The sequence below is a fragment of the Plutella xylostella genome, chromosome 5 (assembly GCF_932276165.1).
Source record: "Plutella xylostella chromosome 5, ilPluXylo3.1, whole genome shotgun sequence".
NCBI classification, from domain to species: Eukaryota; Metazoa; Arthropoda; class Insecta; order Lepidoptera; family Plutellidae; genus Plutella; species Plutella xylostella.
In genome coordinates this window covers 4,359,997-4,375,904 of record NC_063985.1, presented here as the reverse complement: position 1 = coordinate 4,375,904, position 15,908 = coordinate 4,359,997, and the positions used below count along the sequence as shown (strand labels likewise).

The 15,908-nt window shown below is 40.9% G+C and overlaps 1 protein-coding gene across 9 annotated transcripts in view; it reads left to right on the top strand.

Moving 5' to 3' along the window:
* LOC105392126 (cytosolic carboxypeptidase 1) overlaps nucleotides 1–15,908 on the top strand; it is a 60,729-nt gene that overhangs the window by 6,762 nt on the left and 38,059 nt on the right. For 4 of the 9 annotated variants that reach the window (XM_038112386.2, XM_048633043.1, XM_038112383.2 and 1 more), the window contains 16 exons: nucleotides 6,093–6,175; nucleotides 6,658–6,760; nucleotides 6,942–7,022; nucleotides 8,047–8,214; nucleotides 8,687–8,818; nucleotides 8,909–9,040; nucleotides 9,553–9,696; nucleotides 10,084–10,281; nucleotides 11,753–12,023; nucleotides 12,100–12,344; nucleotides 12,607–12,799; nucleotides 13,020–13,139; nucleotides 13,267–13,384; nucleotides 13,732–13,939; nucleotides 14,418–14,590; nucleotides 15,707–15,844. In XM_038112386.2, coding sequence (XP_037968314.2) covers nucleotides 6,093–6,175; nucleotides 6,658–6,760; nucleotides 6,942–7,022; nucleotides 8,047–8,214; nucleotides 8,687–8,818; nucleotides 8,909–9,040; nucleotides 9,553–9,696; nucleotides 10,084–10,281; nucleotides 11,753–12,023; nucleotides 12,100–12,344; nucleotides 12,607–12,799; nucleotides 13,020–13,139; nucleotides 13,267–13,384; nucleotides 13,732–13,939; nucleotides 14,418–14,590; nucleotides 15,707–15,844 — 2,507 coding nt within the window. Of the gene's footprint in view, nucleotides 1–6,092; nucleotides 6,176–6,657; nucleotides 6,761–6,941; nucleotides 7,023–8,046; nucleotides 8,215–8,258; nucleotides 8,427–8,686; nucleotides 8,819–8,908; nucleotides 9,041–9,552; nucleotides 9,697–10,083; nucleotides 10,282–10,992; nucleotides 11,139–11,752; nucleotides 12,024–12,099; nucleotides 12,345–12,606; nucleotides 12,800–13,019; nucleotides 13,140–13,266; nucleotides 13,385–13,731; nucleotides 13,940–14,417; nucleotides 14,591–15,706; nucleotides 15,845–15,908 lie in introns of all 9 variants that reach the window. The other 5 variants (XM_048633045.1, XM_038112391.2, XM_048633041.1 and 2 more) reach the window with 4 other exon arrangements.

Here is a 15,908-nt window from a genome sequence, read left to right as displayed (position 1 = left end):
AGACTTAGTATATACTGGCGTATAGACGAACTGAAAGCTCGATAAAGCGTGATCAATTTTGATTTGTCAGTGTGTGCATTAGCTAGTGATGACGTGTAAATTGTTGAATTTATGAATAAATGATTGAAATTGAAATTGAAATTGTACCTTTTACTTTGAAGGACTATCGATAAGTTATTGAAGTTCAATGTTATTGAAGTATTATTAAGTTATTGAAGTTCAATGCGACCCTTGGAGAGAGTTGTTCCATAGACTATTTTTGTCCAGATTATAATTTTGACATAATGTAAAAAAATGCATTAAAAAAAAACTTTTTTCATCGCTCCTTATTATATTCACCATTAAACAGAACAATCTTCTTTAACTGGTTCCTTACAGTTTCCTTTGTTAAATTATTAAGTGTATATTCATACTTAGGTCAAATTGCTGCAAATGGTAGAGTTCTTATTTGGATTCCAACCGACGCGCGTAATTAATCTCAACCATTTTCCTGTTATTATAGTAACTAGATGGAATCTGTTGGAAAAATTATACAACACAATTAATTTATGTAGGTACTTATTTGTTAAAAGATGTACCTTGCCCTGACAAAATGATTCAGATGCGAGACGGTAAAAGTAAGCTAGCGTTTATTTTCATAGGTAAAAAACAACATAAAATATCGATATTATATCAATTAATTTGAGTCAATCCCTAGCGTACATGAAAAATAATTAGATGAAAATTAATAAAATTATAAAATTTATTTACTAAATTCATGTAAATTAGCAACAAATGGACTTCCACTTACACAAAATATGAAAGTAAACAAAAGCATAGGCATTATTTTATATTTGATACAGGAGAAAAAACAAATTTTAACCAAAAATAAACGCGTCATGGCAGTGATGACGATTTGGGTATTTACCTGGAAATTGTGCAATTTTCAGGATTATTTCTATTATTAACACTACAATCACTTACAGAACATGTAACTATTGTTGAATATAATAATATTTTCATTGTGAATGTAATTTCAAATCCGTCTAGTAAAATTTAGAAGTTTTCGATAAAAAAAAACATAAAACTGAGTCTTAATATACCTGCGTACAATGTTTATGAATGCGTACAATTCGGTTTCTAAGTTTGCTTAGTTATTATTCCTAGTACTTTGATAATCATATTCAGAATAAGGACATTATAGTAAGCGGAAATGATTTGTTTGTTGGTGTACTGTGGGTACTGCCACGGGCCGTACCATCTGTGCCGGGTGATACTTTACAAGCTCCCACCCTTTGTAACACTTCGTAATTTGTATACTCGTTCGTATTTTATTTTCTACTCGATGAGTCACGATCACGGCATTGTCAGCCCGTTCTTTTAGTGGCTTTATTAGATGAAACTTTGTGTAAGTTATGTTATGTTAACAAAAAGCCTTTTTTTAGCGTACAATTTTAATAAAATTCATGCAATGGCACTAACTGTGCATGGTTTCAATATTATACATATTTTTATGTAAGTATAACATGCGTAGGTACGTATTATGAACTGTAGATACTCTACAGTTCATAATTATTATAAATAAATCCAAAAATTTAAATAAAAAAATATCTAACATCACATCATTAACTGAGAATAACCACGTCCGGGAAACGCAAACATTTGAAGACGTAAGCAAATTTACGGCAAATTACTAGAAATTTAAGTAGTTTTTGCCATTACCCTGTTTAATATTTAATTTAATATGTGAGAAGCTTATGTAGCTACTCATAATGAACACGTGAGACATATTTTTGGGACACAGTTAATTCTAACAACCGTACATACTGAAATCTATAGGAAATTCGTATTATACTACACTAATTTATTTTAAAGATTATGGAGCATTTATGTAAACATCTTTGTTGCTATATAGACTAGGGTTTATTTTGTCACTATATTGAAAGGTGAAGCTCCTTTCGTGCACTAACAATATTATGTGATATGTTACTCTATGTGTTTAATTTATGAAGGTTGATGAGCTAAAACACACACCAGCGTCACTGGCAAAGGACTCCCTTGGAAATACCTAGCGAAAAACCCTTCTGTAATTATTAAGTTATTTGTACGAGTATCATTGTGACTCTCTTCATTAAATTAGTTTCTATGGCAAGGTCAATATCAGGGCAATAAAAGCTACTGACTAAAAATAGACCCTGAATTACACAATATTTAAATTTTGACAATAAAACTCTCAGAAACAGACGGAGTACACATCGTAAAGCACGCCCTTTGTAATTGATTCACTTGGGTGAAGAAATATAGCCATTTCAAACAAATCAACGGTACTTACATGAAATTATACAAATTTATTTTATAATAAATGTTGGGGTGCAAGAAATAATGCTTCCGGCATGACGTATTATTATTACCTGTTCTTTATACATATATACTTCAGGAGTACCCTGGACAGTCAGCAACATGGAGGTTTCGATACGTTATAGTTAGTACAAGACTTTCTACATCGTGACAAACCCTAATCTAGAGATAGAATGTTTCATATCTATTATTGTCACCGATACGTTAATTTGTTAATAATACTTCCATGTTGATACCCTACCACTTCATGGAACATTAATTCTATGTAAACATGCTATTAAACGCACCCTGCCAATATTCACAATCCTAACATTGTTAGCAATTGTTCAAAACACCATAATTACTTTACACATGCACTTAATCTATTCTGGTGGCGTTAGCATAACCTATAAATCTTAGGACCTTGACATTGCATTGAGGAAGCTGAAAAACAATAAATCACGAGACACTAAATATGCCAAAATGATACTTATAGATGTTAGTGTAAGCGCTATGGAAACAGCACACCTAGGTATGTTAATGATAGCGGCCTAAGCGTGCTTGCGGCGCGCTGCTTGCCAATCGAGATAACATTCTTGTCAACTATAACCCTGAAACGTGTTTGTTCAGTTTTAGATCATCCTTCGCCAACACATGTCTTTTGCTGGACATAGACCGCCCCAAGGAACCTCACTTTCAACTTTAACAAGGCTTTCCACATGGAGCCTGTCTAAGTTCGTCTGACGTTTTCTTGTCAATCGTTTTCACACTAGACTAAATGTTGTTACCCTACGGACCCTACGGTTCTTCAGCAGAGTTTTAGATTTTTCTTACTATATTGGAGATTATCAATATTACTATTGAATGTCCTGCGGCCGCTTGGTCCCAACCATTGGATATTATCCTGGTACTTAAGTAGGTAGTTAGGTTTTTAACTACCATTTATACGCTCACTTTTACAATTTTTTTAAATATTTATATTATTTACAGTGAATATTCATATATCTTTAGAATAAAGGCCTATGTAGCATGTAGTAAATGTTTAATTCATTAAATCGGTATTAAATAGTTTCTTTTAAAATGGCATACTCAGTCAATATAGTTGAATGAATGCCAGACTGTTGTCCGTTTTTCCATAGCCAAAATACCGAGAACGAAAACTTGCTCGTGTCTTGAAGCCACGAGGATGTTTCTATCTGTATACGGTATGGAACTCATGGGATATCTACAGCTGCATAGAGAAACAAGAATCTTAAGTATACCTACAATGAACGTGAAAATGTGTTTTCAGTTTTCCCAGTTCCCAACGCTCACATCACAAGCAAGCAAAAATTAGAATGTTTTAAAGTAATCCAAAATATTTATCAGTAAAACAAAACTTATCTTGGTAAGTATTATTATGATTTATAAATATTAGAAAAGTTTATGTCTCACACCATGTGCAGTCACTGTTACAAGAACCGATATAGGCAGGTTTCTTACTACTTGTGAAAAGCGATGCAAATTCTATTCAATTCAAGATTGCATATTTGTCTGTTGTAAATATTTACATGAAATAATATGGTTGGAACTTTAATTTGTTAGATTTATTTGGCAGCTGCGGACAGTGTCTGTTTATATTCGTGTTCCTTGGCATCAACTTTTAGTATATTATGACGACAATATGACAACCTTCTTAAATATTAAGCCGAGATAATTAATCAAATAACTATAATATTCACATGCCGTGTCTTGTGTATTATTGCTTTGTTGTTTTGTTTACTGTTGTAATAAAATAATAGACTATATAAATATGACCTACTTTATATTTAATAAGTATCGTGTCTTTGTGTCTTTTTCATGAAATCACACAAAGTCAACTGAAGCTACTTATAATCTTTAATTTGATGTTTACCCGTGAAAGTAAAAACAATTCCGAATCAGCTGTTAATTTAGTCTAGTTTTATTAGTTAGACTGACCGGCGTGTTTACATGATCATGTTCACGACCGCTGTCGCCACCCGCCCCGCCGCCGCCGGCCGCCGCCCCCCGCCATGCCGCTTAGCAGTTGTTTCTTGGTTTTATACAGGGCGGAAATTAATCAGTGAATTTCCACTCGAAATGTGTACGAGAAACCTATATAAACCACTTCATCACGAGAACAAAAATATGAAATGGATATACATTATTACACTCCTTATTCGTTAAAAAAAATGTTTTTGATAATATTAAATTGTGCAGTAATTTCAAAATTATAATAGAAATACATTGTTGTTCAAATATTTCATTTTTATTATATCTACCTTCTGGACCAATTACTACTAATCACAACTTCCTTGTAGCTTTATTTCTAAGGTATCCTTCTTCCCTCGTTAAATAATTTTAATTCTTAACGTTTTTTTCTTGTGCTAACTACATTCCCGTCCCGCCTAGGAAATCCTTTGCCTACATTTATGCAACATTCTTTAATAATATTTACTGTGCATTCCTTTCTTATATTATATGCAAAAAAAAATATATATTTAAATGTATTAAACTTAACGAAAAATAGAAAAAAAACTAACAAATCCATCTAATTCTTACATAGCAGAATGGTAAATTCGTGGTAAATTCAGTCAATTCTTGGTTTATGATGTCACAGTATCCTCTGGAGTTGTTTTATGAACTTTCCACTTGGCACGGAGCCAGCGGGGATCGCAACTACAACTGGGGGGTCACTCTGGCTTACGAAAAACGAAGTTTCTTAGCTTTGCTGCGCAAACCACCATTCTATTTCCTTGTAGTAAACATACAGATTACATGACAGCTTTCGTTGGATGGTCTTATGTCAAATTAAAGTAATCTCTTTGTGACGCTGTACGCAGCTCGATCGCTTACATTGTCAGTAACCAACATACTCGCATCAGCTGATGACATATAAACAACACCGTACTTGAACTAATTTACCGCCACTTCCGTGACTGCTTGCCATTTCGTAGTTCCGAATGCCGAAATACTTTTTGTTCGACTTTTAATGTTGTTAGGTTGCTGATTTAATAGTAATAGTTAAACTTTGTGTTTCTTTTATAGCAATCTGTTTATACAAGATGTTGCAAAAGTGCTACTTATAGGAACCTAAGCCATGACGGACTACAAAGTCGCAGCATAAAAGACTGTTCAGGTTGACCTACCACCTCTCCCGAGTCACCCCCTTTCAGCTTTCAATTATCCCTGCTCTACCAACCTGTATATCAGTAAAAAATTCTTGATGATCAACATTCAACAAAACTATACAATTAAAATGCTAAATGATCTCAAAATAATGTTCTGATTCTAAACGCGACATTAGTGTTACATTATTTATAAATGGCCGCTAGCTATGAATTCAGACGTTTACAGCCGGTTGCGATAGTCAATTATGTAGAGCACCACAAGCTCGATCAATTCGATGGTAATTTCGAGTTATCGATCGCGACTATTCGAGTCTGAGGGTCGGCGCTTCCGAAAGACCACTAGGCGGCCTCCGCAGGGAATGCGCTCCAGTTGGATGAAAAATATATTGTTGTAGCTGTTGATATTATTAAAAACAAAGAGCTCTGCAGGAAGAAAGGGCATCTTCGTGCGCGTCACCGCGAGGCCGACGTGTCTAGAAACATTTTTAAATGCGAACACATTCATAGTTCACTCTCATTAAGTACAATTTATTAAGCGTTTAAAGCCTTACTAGCATTCTCAGTTGTGTCAAGGAAGATATCATTAAAATATCACTTCGAGGAAGATATGGCGTCGTTTTGAGCGTGTAATTTCTTTATTTTCAGACAAGCATGTGCGTCAGAGCACCCTGGACCGGCTGTGGAACAAGCAGACCGGCGCCATGCAGGTGCTGCTCGCCATATTGGATGTAAGTCCTATTTTAACCACCCCTATGTTCTATTCTATTCTCAGTGGGGGTGTAGGTACCTGCACCTGGCTCTCTCGAATGGAACCTTTGTGCATATCTCCAAGATCTAAACCGCCTTCCTAAGCTTGGACCATTTCGCACCACGCTGGTCCATTGCGAGTTGATGGGTTCGAACATCTAGATTTGCTAAATCTAGATATGCCGGTTTCCTCACGATGTTGTCCTTCACCGTAAGAGCGATGGTATACATAGAACTTAAATTCAAAGAACTCATTGGTACATGTTAGCGCCGGAATCGAACCCGCAGCTTTGGCGTGAGAAGCGGGCGCTTACCCGACCGAGCTACCACCGGTCTCACCCTTATGTTATTAAATCATATTTCTGTAAACCTAGTGTCATAGGTTGACTTTCGTACCTGAAAAGCCACTGAAACTTCACGATGGAGATGTTACTTACATAATTTATTTATGATTTGTTTTCAGTCCTCACGGGATATACCGACGTGCTCGAGCATAGCGGCCATATTGAGAGAAACATTGTGTGTGAAACAAACAAAAGCCCAGCAGAAAAAAACAACATCATCAAGTAAGTACCAATTATAATCCTAACTTTCTCGTGTTCCTGCATAATTATGTTTAAGATTCTATTTAACATCCATTGCAATAGGTACCTATATAATGTATAATATTATTATTACTGTGATTATGCTATAAGTTAAATAGTTATGTTATTAGCTAAGATGATTAATATAAACATGTGTTTAAAGTACCCAATGAGGTCCAGGGGAACAGGAAAAAAGATTCCAAAAAGGCCGGAAAAGAAAATAAAGCTCCGGTAGTAAAAAGGGGTATGTGAGAAGTGTGACGTCCCACGGCCTGTTTCAATACAGGGTGTTGCAAAAAATCTTATTGTTATTCAAAATCAGGTCACACAACTCGTCATTCAAGACAACTTTTCGTTCATTTATTTTGAACGACTAACTTTAATGTTTGATAAATCGCACATGGTGAAAATCTGAAAAAAATACAAGTTAACACATTTTAGTTGAACATTTTTTAACAAAACTATTTATGCAACACCCTGTTTGTGTTGTCTATCCATTTGATTACTTTAAAAAACTGAAAAATATTTCTAGATGTATATAAACCAGCCAGTGGATAGATAGCACAATTATTGAAGACGACTACTAATGTACAACGTATGCTTCAGTTTTGTACTAACTCAATCTCAGCTATGCATGTAAATATTTTTGTGATATTAGCTATTTATTCGTATTTTGTGTGGCCAAAAACATTATCAATTATATTTAATGAAGCTTGTCTACATGGCAATGGACCGAGGTAATGAAATAACAATTGGCGCCAACATTACTTTGTATGATACTTTTAATCTTAATCATCTTTGTTGTTTTGTATCGCACCGCCTCTTCAATAACATCACTTACTTAATAAGAGTCAAGATATTTTTAATCCGTAAATACTAGTATTGCGCACTGATTCTATCAAAAAATTAAGCACTTGCCCTTTCAGAATAAGTTGTCATGTCAACTGACATTTACTACGGTCTTCGTAATACTATTTCATAGAGATTTGACATTGAACGGTTTAAGTGCAAGTTTAGTTGGCATTGTTTTGAATGTACGCGTGTAAATTAGGCTGTCATTGCATTGGTAATAAAATTAATATTGTACTTCAACAAAATGTACGGAAACATAGTACTGTGTGGGATCCTCCTCTAACCCTAAGATCCTAATATCTAACCCTTCTAATGTACAGAAACATGTGTGTGATCCATTTCTAACCCTAAAACGAACCCTTCCCGTTCCAATCCCGTTCAAAAAAGTCTATAAACCGAACAGCTGGTCGTTTCAGCGGTGAACCCGGCGCGGCAGCAGTGCCTGCTCCAGCTGGTGTCCGACGGAGCCACACTCGTGCTGCTGCGAGCGCTCATGTTCGCTCATTACAAGCGAGACGGCAACCTCAGCAACGACCTCTTGACCGCTGACCTCGCCTGGACCCTCGCCATCCTCGCCCCGAGAGGTATCTAATCCTACCACCACTGATGAGCTTGTCGGTCCTTGCAGATAATAACATGTCCCGTCAGATCTGTGGCTCGGATGTGATCAGAATGAGAGGGACCTGGGTGGTGGCGCGGCAGATCGCGGCGGCCGTGCACGACAAGCAGACCAGAGCGAACACTGAGTTGATGATGCAGGATCTGGTGTGGGTTCTGGCCCCTCTGGCGACGCGAGGTTACCTACTGATTTGATGTTTAGTAGTTAGAGGGAAAGCTGAAGGGTGGAGACATGGTGAATAATAAACCAATGTATGTAATTGCAACGTGGACTAGGTACTGAGTTGGATGGATATCTAAACTTCACTCCTACATCTAATCCACCGGGGATCTTTGCGGAATTATTAATTCGTTCAAATAGGTAGAGGTAGGTACAAAAGTTCTAGTACAAGAAACATAACATTAGTTTTAAGTATCTTTATCTTGCATATGTTTCAGACCCAAAGTTTGCATTGAGAGCGAGGACGGCTGGGGCGGTGCGCGCGTTCCATCTCATATTGAAAGGACACTTCACGGACAATAAGTTGATATTCCCCTTACTAGTCATAATGAAGCAACTGTCCAAAAATTGTAAGTCATCCTTCGAATAACAGACATACTTCGTTATACACTTTCCTCCAGGCCAGAAGCGAAATGATTCAGTTGTTATTTGATTTTCAGCAATAACAACAGCGATATTGGTCCGCGATGGAGTAGTAGGCACGTATGAGCGTGTTCTGGTGAGTCTGGGCTTCATCCCCACCACTCGGCTGCGACTGTGTCTGGATGCCATCGACTACTTCAGCAAAAACAGTTAAGTCCATCACATGAGTGTAATTCATAATATAAGATCAATGACAATGATTTCTTAAAATTGTGCTAATGTCACAAACAGTATTATCTATGTTGATTTTTTAAGTGCTAATAGTGATTTGTTTTATGCAATCAATCAAAATGTTGCATTACTAAGCCACCGTGACACTTGAATGAATCCAGCGTCACCACCCACACATTATGTTCCACCTACGTATGCGTAATGGCATACGCTCTGTGCGTCTACTACGTCCTTACGATTACGAAGTTTTGGATCGAGGCCGCAACCCTACAAACTGTCTCATGTTGAGGGTCTCTCTAGCTTCTTGAAACGATATATATTTCAGCGCGCTGCTACGTTATGTGTGACTTTATAACGTTATATTTCGTCAAGCAAGAGTAGTTTCCCAGGCGCAGCCCCAAAACTTCATAACCGTCACTTGCGATTAGCTCCACTACCACTAGGGTTGCCACCTGTGCATGTCGAATGTAAACGCATCGGTCGCTCACAGAGGTGTGCTGCATGCAGATCGTGAAGACAGGGCTGGCGGGCGTTCTGGTGCGCGTGTTCGACCGCTGGGACCGCTACGAGGGACGCATGAAGCTGAAGATATGCGCGCACATACTGCAGACTCTGCAGCACTTGTGCAATATTAGTATGTATTCTTGTTACCATTCAATTCACTGGGGATTTGCTTTATGAGTACCTACCTATGTTTTAGTAGCTTTCGTAGTTGTTATGATTCAATACAGCTTTATGACCAATTAAACATTAATGCAGATGGCGTTAGTAGCATACAATTTTAACTGTTATAGTACCATTTCTATCAATACCTAAAATGGTGGTTACTTTTAGAAATAGCAAAATTTGTTTGCACTCAAATAAGTTAAACTTATCTAACAGAAATTGGTATTTGCAATAAACCCTTTATAACATATTATTATCTGCCAATAATTCCCTCTAACACTTAATCTATACTTCTGCTTCTCAAACCCCAAAATCTTACTCCACCCACTCCTCAGTAACCCTTGCACCCTCACAGGGTCGGGCCGGCGCGCGCTCTGCACCAAGAAGCACGTGGCGACGCTGCACCGGTTCTGCTGCCAGTGCCCGGACGAGGCGCAGTACGACACACTGCTCGCTCGCGTGTGCTCCGTGGTCACGCTGTGTCTGCGCCACCAGGCGCTGACCGTGCCCGGCGTCAGTCCCGCTGCGTTCAATCTTACGCCGTTTATTAAAGGTTTGTGCTGGTTGGTTTCTGCCTTCTTCATGCTACTACCGGCTGCCGAAATCAGCAACGTGCGGCTATCTAAGAGCACCGGTCACTCGATGACCGAATGACGTAGTGGTTAGTGACTATGACTGCTGTGCCGAGGGTCCCAGTTTCAGCCACGTGCGGCTATCTAAGCGTATCTGTCCAGAAAATTGGAGAGCATCGGTCACATTAACTCAGTAATTGTCACTATACGGCCGGATGACGCAGTGGTTAGTGACTCTGACTGCTGCGCCGAGGGTCCGGGTTCTGCTGCCAGTGCCCGGACGAGGCGCAGTTCGACGCGCTGCTGGCTCGCGTGTGCTCCGTGGTCACGCTGTGTCTGCGCCACCAGGCGCTGCCCGTGCCCGGCGTCAGTCCTGCCGGGTTCAATCTTACGCCTTTTATTAAAGGTACTGGTTTCTGCCTTTTTCATCCTAATAACAGCTGCCAAAATCTGCCACGTGCGGCTATATAAGAGCTCACGTTAACTGAGTAATAGGCACTCGACGGCCGGATGACGTAGTGGTTAGTGACTCTGACTGCTGTGCCGAGGGTCCCAGGTTCTGCCACGTGCGGCTATCTAAGCGCACCAGTCCAGAAAATTAGAGAGCATCGGTCACATTAACTCAGTAATAGTCACTCGACGGTCGGATGACGTAGTGGTTAGTGACTCTGGCTGCTGCGCCGAGGGTCCAGGTTCTGCTGCCAGTGCCCGGACGAGGCGCAGTACGACACACTGCTCGCTCGCGTGTGCTCCGTGGTCACGCTGTGTCTGCGCCACCAGGCGCTGCCCGTGCCCGGCGTCAGCCCCGCTGCGTTCAACCTCACGCCGTTTATTAAAGGTACTGGTTTCTGCCTTCTTCTTCTTACTGCCGGCTGCTAAAATCAACAACGTGCGGCTATCGAAGAGCATCGGTCACATTAACTCAGCAATAATCACTCGACGACCAGATGACGTAGTGGTTAGTGCCTCTGACTGCTGCGCCGAGGGTCCCAGGTTCTGCTGCCAGGGTCTTTATCAGCCACGTGCGGCTATCTATAAGCACCGGTCACTCGACGGCCGGATGACACAGTGATTAGTGACTCTGACTGTTGCGCCGAGGGTCCCGGGTTCCGCTGCTAGTGCCCGGACGAGGCGCAGTACGACGCGCTGCTGGCGCGCGTGTGCTCCGTGGTCACGCTGTGTCTGCGCCACCAGGCGCTGCCCGTGCCCGGCGTCAATCCCGCTGGGTTTAACCTTACGCCGTTTATTAAAGGTTGGTGCTATATGGTATCTGCCTTCCTCATCCTACTGCCGACTACTAAAGTCGGCGTCGTGCGGCTGTCTTTCTAAGTGCATCTGTCCAGCAAATTTAAAGAAGTCGCATAAGTACTACGTTTTCCATCTTCTCAACCGTCGAGAGAATACGAAAATTAACTCAGTAATAAAGTCAAAACTTTTAAACATTTTTCCCAGGAACCAATACGTCCTGGCCTAATCGCGAAGACGAAGAGGAAGGGAACATATTTGACACTAAATCTGTGATATCGGATGCCGATGATGATGACTCGGACATAGACATCGATGGAGTGGATGAATTCCCTGACCCTGATACAGACTTTGGGGAAAATGCTGGAAAAAATGACATAGCTGAAGACAATGATAAGGGTTTTGGAAAAAGCGGTGATAGTCTGCCAAATAATATATGGAATTACCCCTTTGACAGAGATGTAGAAGACTTAAAAAAGTACGTAGCATAGACATTCAGTAAATTATTCACATAATATAAAACAATCAATAAACAAATATCATTTCTTTTCCAGATATTTCATATTCTTCAAAGAATTCGGTTCATATAACAAACAATTAAGACTGGTTAAAACGAGGTCAAACTCCCGAGGGTCAATTCTAGACGAGTTCCTGTCTTACCAGGCGTCTGCCAAGAATACGCCTTCAGGTCTGACCCTGACCATGGCTAATTTCCTAGAAAACGTCCAAAGTGAAGGGATAGTGGGACAGCCTCTGCATTCTGGATCCGGGTCTAGCCAGAAGACTTTCGAAACCTCAGGTAGGTTATTATCTACCTATAGGTATTAACCTAATAAGTATTTCTTGTTCCCTTTATCTAATCCCTAAAATTTAATTAATCTAATCAAGTTTATGGAAACTGATGGAATTTGAATATGAGTTAACTGAAACTAGCACACATCCCTGAAAACTTGAAAAGCGTTTCACTTGCCAAAAATTTAAATATTATACAGTTTTATGATAGCAAAAGCCCTGTTCTAGTCAACAGATCTGCACTAAATACACCCACCTCAATCCCACAGCCTCACAGTCCAGCACATCCCTCAAGATGCACAAGGATCTGATAAACCTGTCTCCGCGGGAGGTCTACTGCAGCGTGGCGTCGCGCGTGCGCAGCGTCATCCCCTTCGTGAAGGTGGCCTACCCCGACCTGGTGGCGGGGCAGAGCCGTGGGACCATGGAGCCGCTCAATGTCATGGACAGGAAGGCTGCTAGGTGAGACCTTTTAACGGCTTAAATGTCTATCTGTGGCGATACCTCGCTATCCTAATGCGGGTGGTAGTGGTTGTGTTGCTGGGCCATTTCTTATTCAATAACTGGACGTAACAAAATTCCCTTTGCAAGTACCCGTAACGGTCATTGCCTGCAGTTTACCAATAGGTACTCACGATAACTTTTATTATTATTTTATTTCTTATGATTTATTTTATTTCAGAACGAAATTACTAGCATGTGTGGATCGAGCAATAAATCCTGAACAATATATTAATGAAGTGGTCTATGACTTGGATGTTCTGGCAGCCGCACACGCAGGCGCTAGTGACAGTCAAAAGAGGTACTTACTTAATAATAATAATAGACTGGAAATAAATATGACCCTTCTAACAGAGTCACGAGGGGTCAGATGCAGTTAACTGTATCTCTATTTTATATTTAAAAAAAACCTATTTCCCTTTTTTCAGCGATGTAATGCTGACCAACAACGATGAAGCGGATTTAAATAAAATGAGCCCCACCTTCAACTCAACGCTGACATTTGAGTCTAGATTCGAGTCTGGAAATCTCAGAAAAGCTATACAGGTAACTCTACATGCAATGGATTAAACTATACATACGCTTTATTCTACCGTAATACCACCCTGGCTATGATGATGTCCTAATGCATGTAATTTTTAAATCTGCAAAATACCATGCAATGCTTTTAGGCTATTAGCCTGTATTCGTGGAATTAAGAAGACCGAAAACAGAGTGTTGTGGTGCTTCTTGGTATTCCTGTATACCTTAACTCGTCGAAGCAGCGGCTCTTAACCCATTTTCGACCAAGGGCCCCGTCAGCGGCCGAAGCATATTTTAAACCAATCACCGTTGATCAATGGACGATTACTATTGGCTCAGTGAAATTTTTAAACCCTTCATTCCTCCTCCAGATTGGTCCCCGTGAGTACGAGCTGATCCTCATGCCGGACGTGAACGCCACACGACGGCACCAGTGGTTCTACTTCGAGGTGCGCGGCGCGCTGGCCGGCCGCCCCTACGTGTTCAACATCGTCAACTGTGAGAAGAGCGACAGCCAGTTCAACTTCGGCATGAAGCCCGTCATGTTCTCCGTCACTGAGGCGGTGTTGGGACGGCCGGGTGAGTTGGGGGAAATATTGATTTACGTTTGCAAAAAGAATTGAACTCTCCTTTGAAACTGGCCTAGCGTACGTACCTACAAGTTCTACATCATTAACAAATGCTGAGGACAAATTAATATAATGATGATTGTTCATACCTTATATACTTTGTAAGACCTCATCTGTAATTTACGCGAGTACCAATACATATTTAAATAAGAAAACCTAAATATTTCCTACTCCTACTGCACTCCTTGGTACGAATACTCTTATAGTATACACCTCTAAACGGCCATAAAATAGTTGTCTTATCACATCAATACTAACACAAGAAATGATATAAAAACACCAACAAATTTTAATGTAGGTATCCCTCGCTTGAAAATCACCTAACCTCGGCTGACTACTATTTTAACCGACGTCAAAAAAAATGCCATTTGTCTTTACCTGCGTATTTTACATTATCTGTACTTATTCAAAACCATGTATTCCCTCAGGCTGGGTCCGCGCGGGCTCGGACATCTGCTACTACCGCAACGCGTACCACCCGCCGGCGCAGCGGCACGGCTCCAAGTGCTACCTCACCGCCACCTTCGACATCGCCTTCCCGCACTCCAGCGACGTCGTCTACCTCGCCTACCACTTCCCCTACACTTACTCCAGGATGATGGTATGTACCTACGAAACTTCAGTACGTATAGTTCAGTACAACACTCTAGTATAGGTTCACTCACAACATTTTATTACAAGTATAGGAAGTCTTATATGGTGGTCAATAAACACAACCATACCGCGATGTAGAATGTTTCTCACCAGCGCCATCTAGTGAGAAACAACGTATATACATCTGCTACTACCGCAACGCGTACCAACCGCCGGCGCAGCGGCACGGCTCCAAGTGCTACCTCACCGCCACCTTCGACATCGTTTTCCCGCACTCCAGCGACGTCGTCTACCTCGCCTACCACTTCCCCTACACTTACTCTAGGATGATGGTATGTACCAACGAAACTTCAGTACGTATAGTTCAGTACAACACTCTAGTAAAGGTTCACTCACAACATTTTATTACAAGTATAGGAAGTGTTATATGGTGGTCAATAAACACAACCATACCGCGATGTAGAATGTTTCTCACCAGCGCCATCTAGTGAGAGTCAAGGTAGACACAACGCGTACCACCCGCCGGCGCAGCGGCACGGCTCCAAGTGCTACCTCACCGCCACCTTCGACATCGCCTTCCCGCACCCCAGCGACGTCGTCTACCTCGCCTACCACTTCCCCTACACTTACTCCAGGATGATGGTGTGTATTGTGAAGCTGTAGTTAAATATAGGTCTGGCTACTGCAAACATATTCTGTGGCTGATGGATATTATGTTGGTTACCGCTAGAGGCGCTCGCTGCGTGTATGTACAAAAAATGTATTCTTACTCTATTCTTATTCCTAGCGTATGTCGGTGACAAACAAACCTAGATGCGCCTATGGTTTTTCTCCGTGGCTGAGGTAAAAGGGTTAGCCAGTCAGATTAGCGTCAGTCGCTTACTGTTCAGGGTGCGCCAGACGTTTATAAAGCACAGTTGATACGTGACTCGGGGAGGCTCCTATCATGCTCCCTCATTTTCATCTGTCTAACAACAGCACACATCTTCTGCAATTTTCGATGTTACGTATCGTTATCGCTAGGGGCGCTGCGATATACAATAAAATTAACTCCTCTAGACTGTATCTCCAGGTTATCACGATTTGTATCCTCATAATACCATTGCACCTATCCTCTCCACAGACCCGCATCTGGCAGCACAGCCAGTCCCTGCCTCCAGCCACGTACTTCCGTGCGGAGCCACTGTGCCTCTCGCTCAACAACAACGAGGTGCCTCTGCTCACCGTCTCCGCCGAGGATACCCCTAGCAACCCTATTGCTGTGAGTACTTGCTAGGAACCTAGGGTCCTGAGGGTGATGATGGTGAATGGAGAAGCCCTAGGCT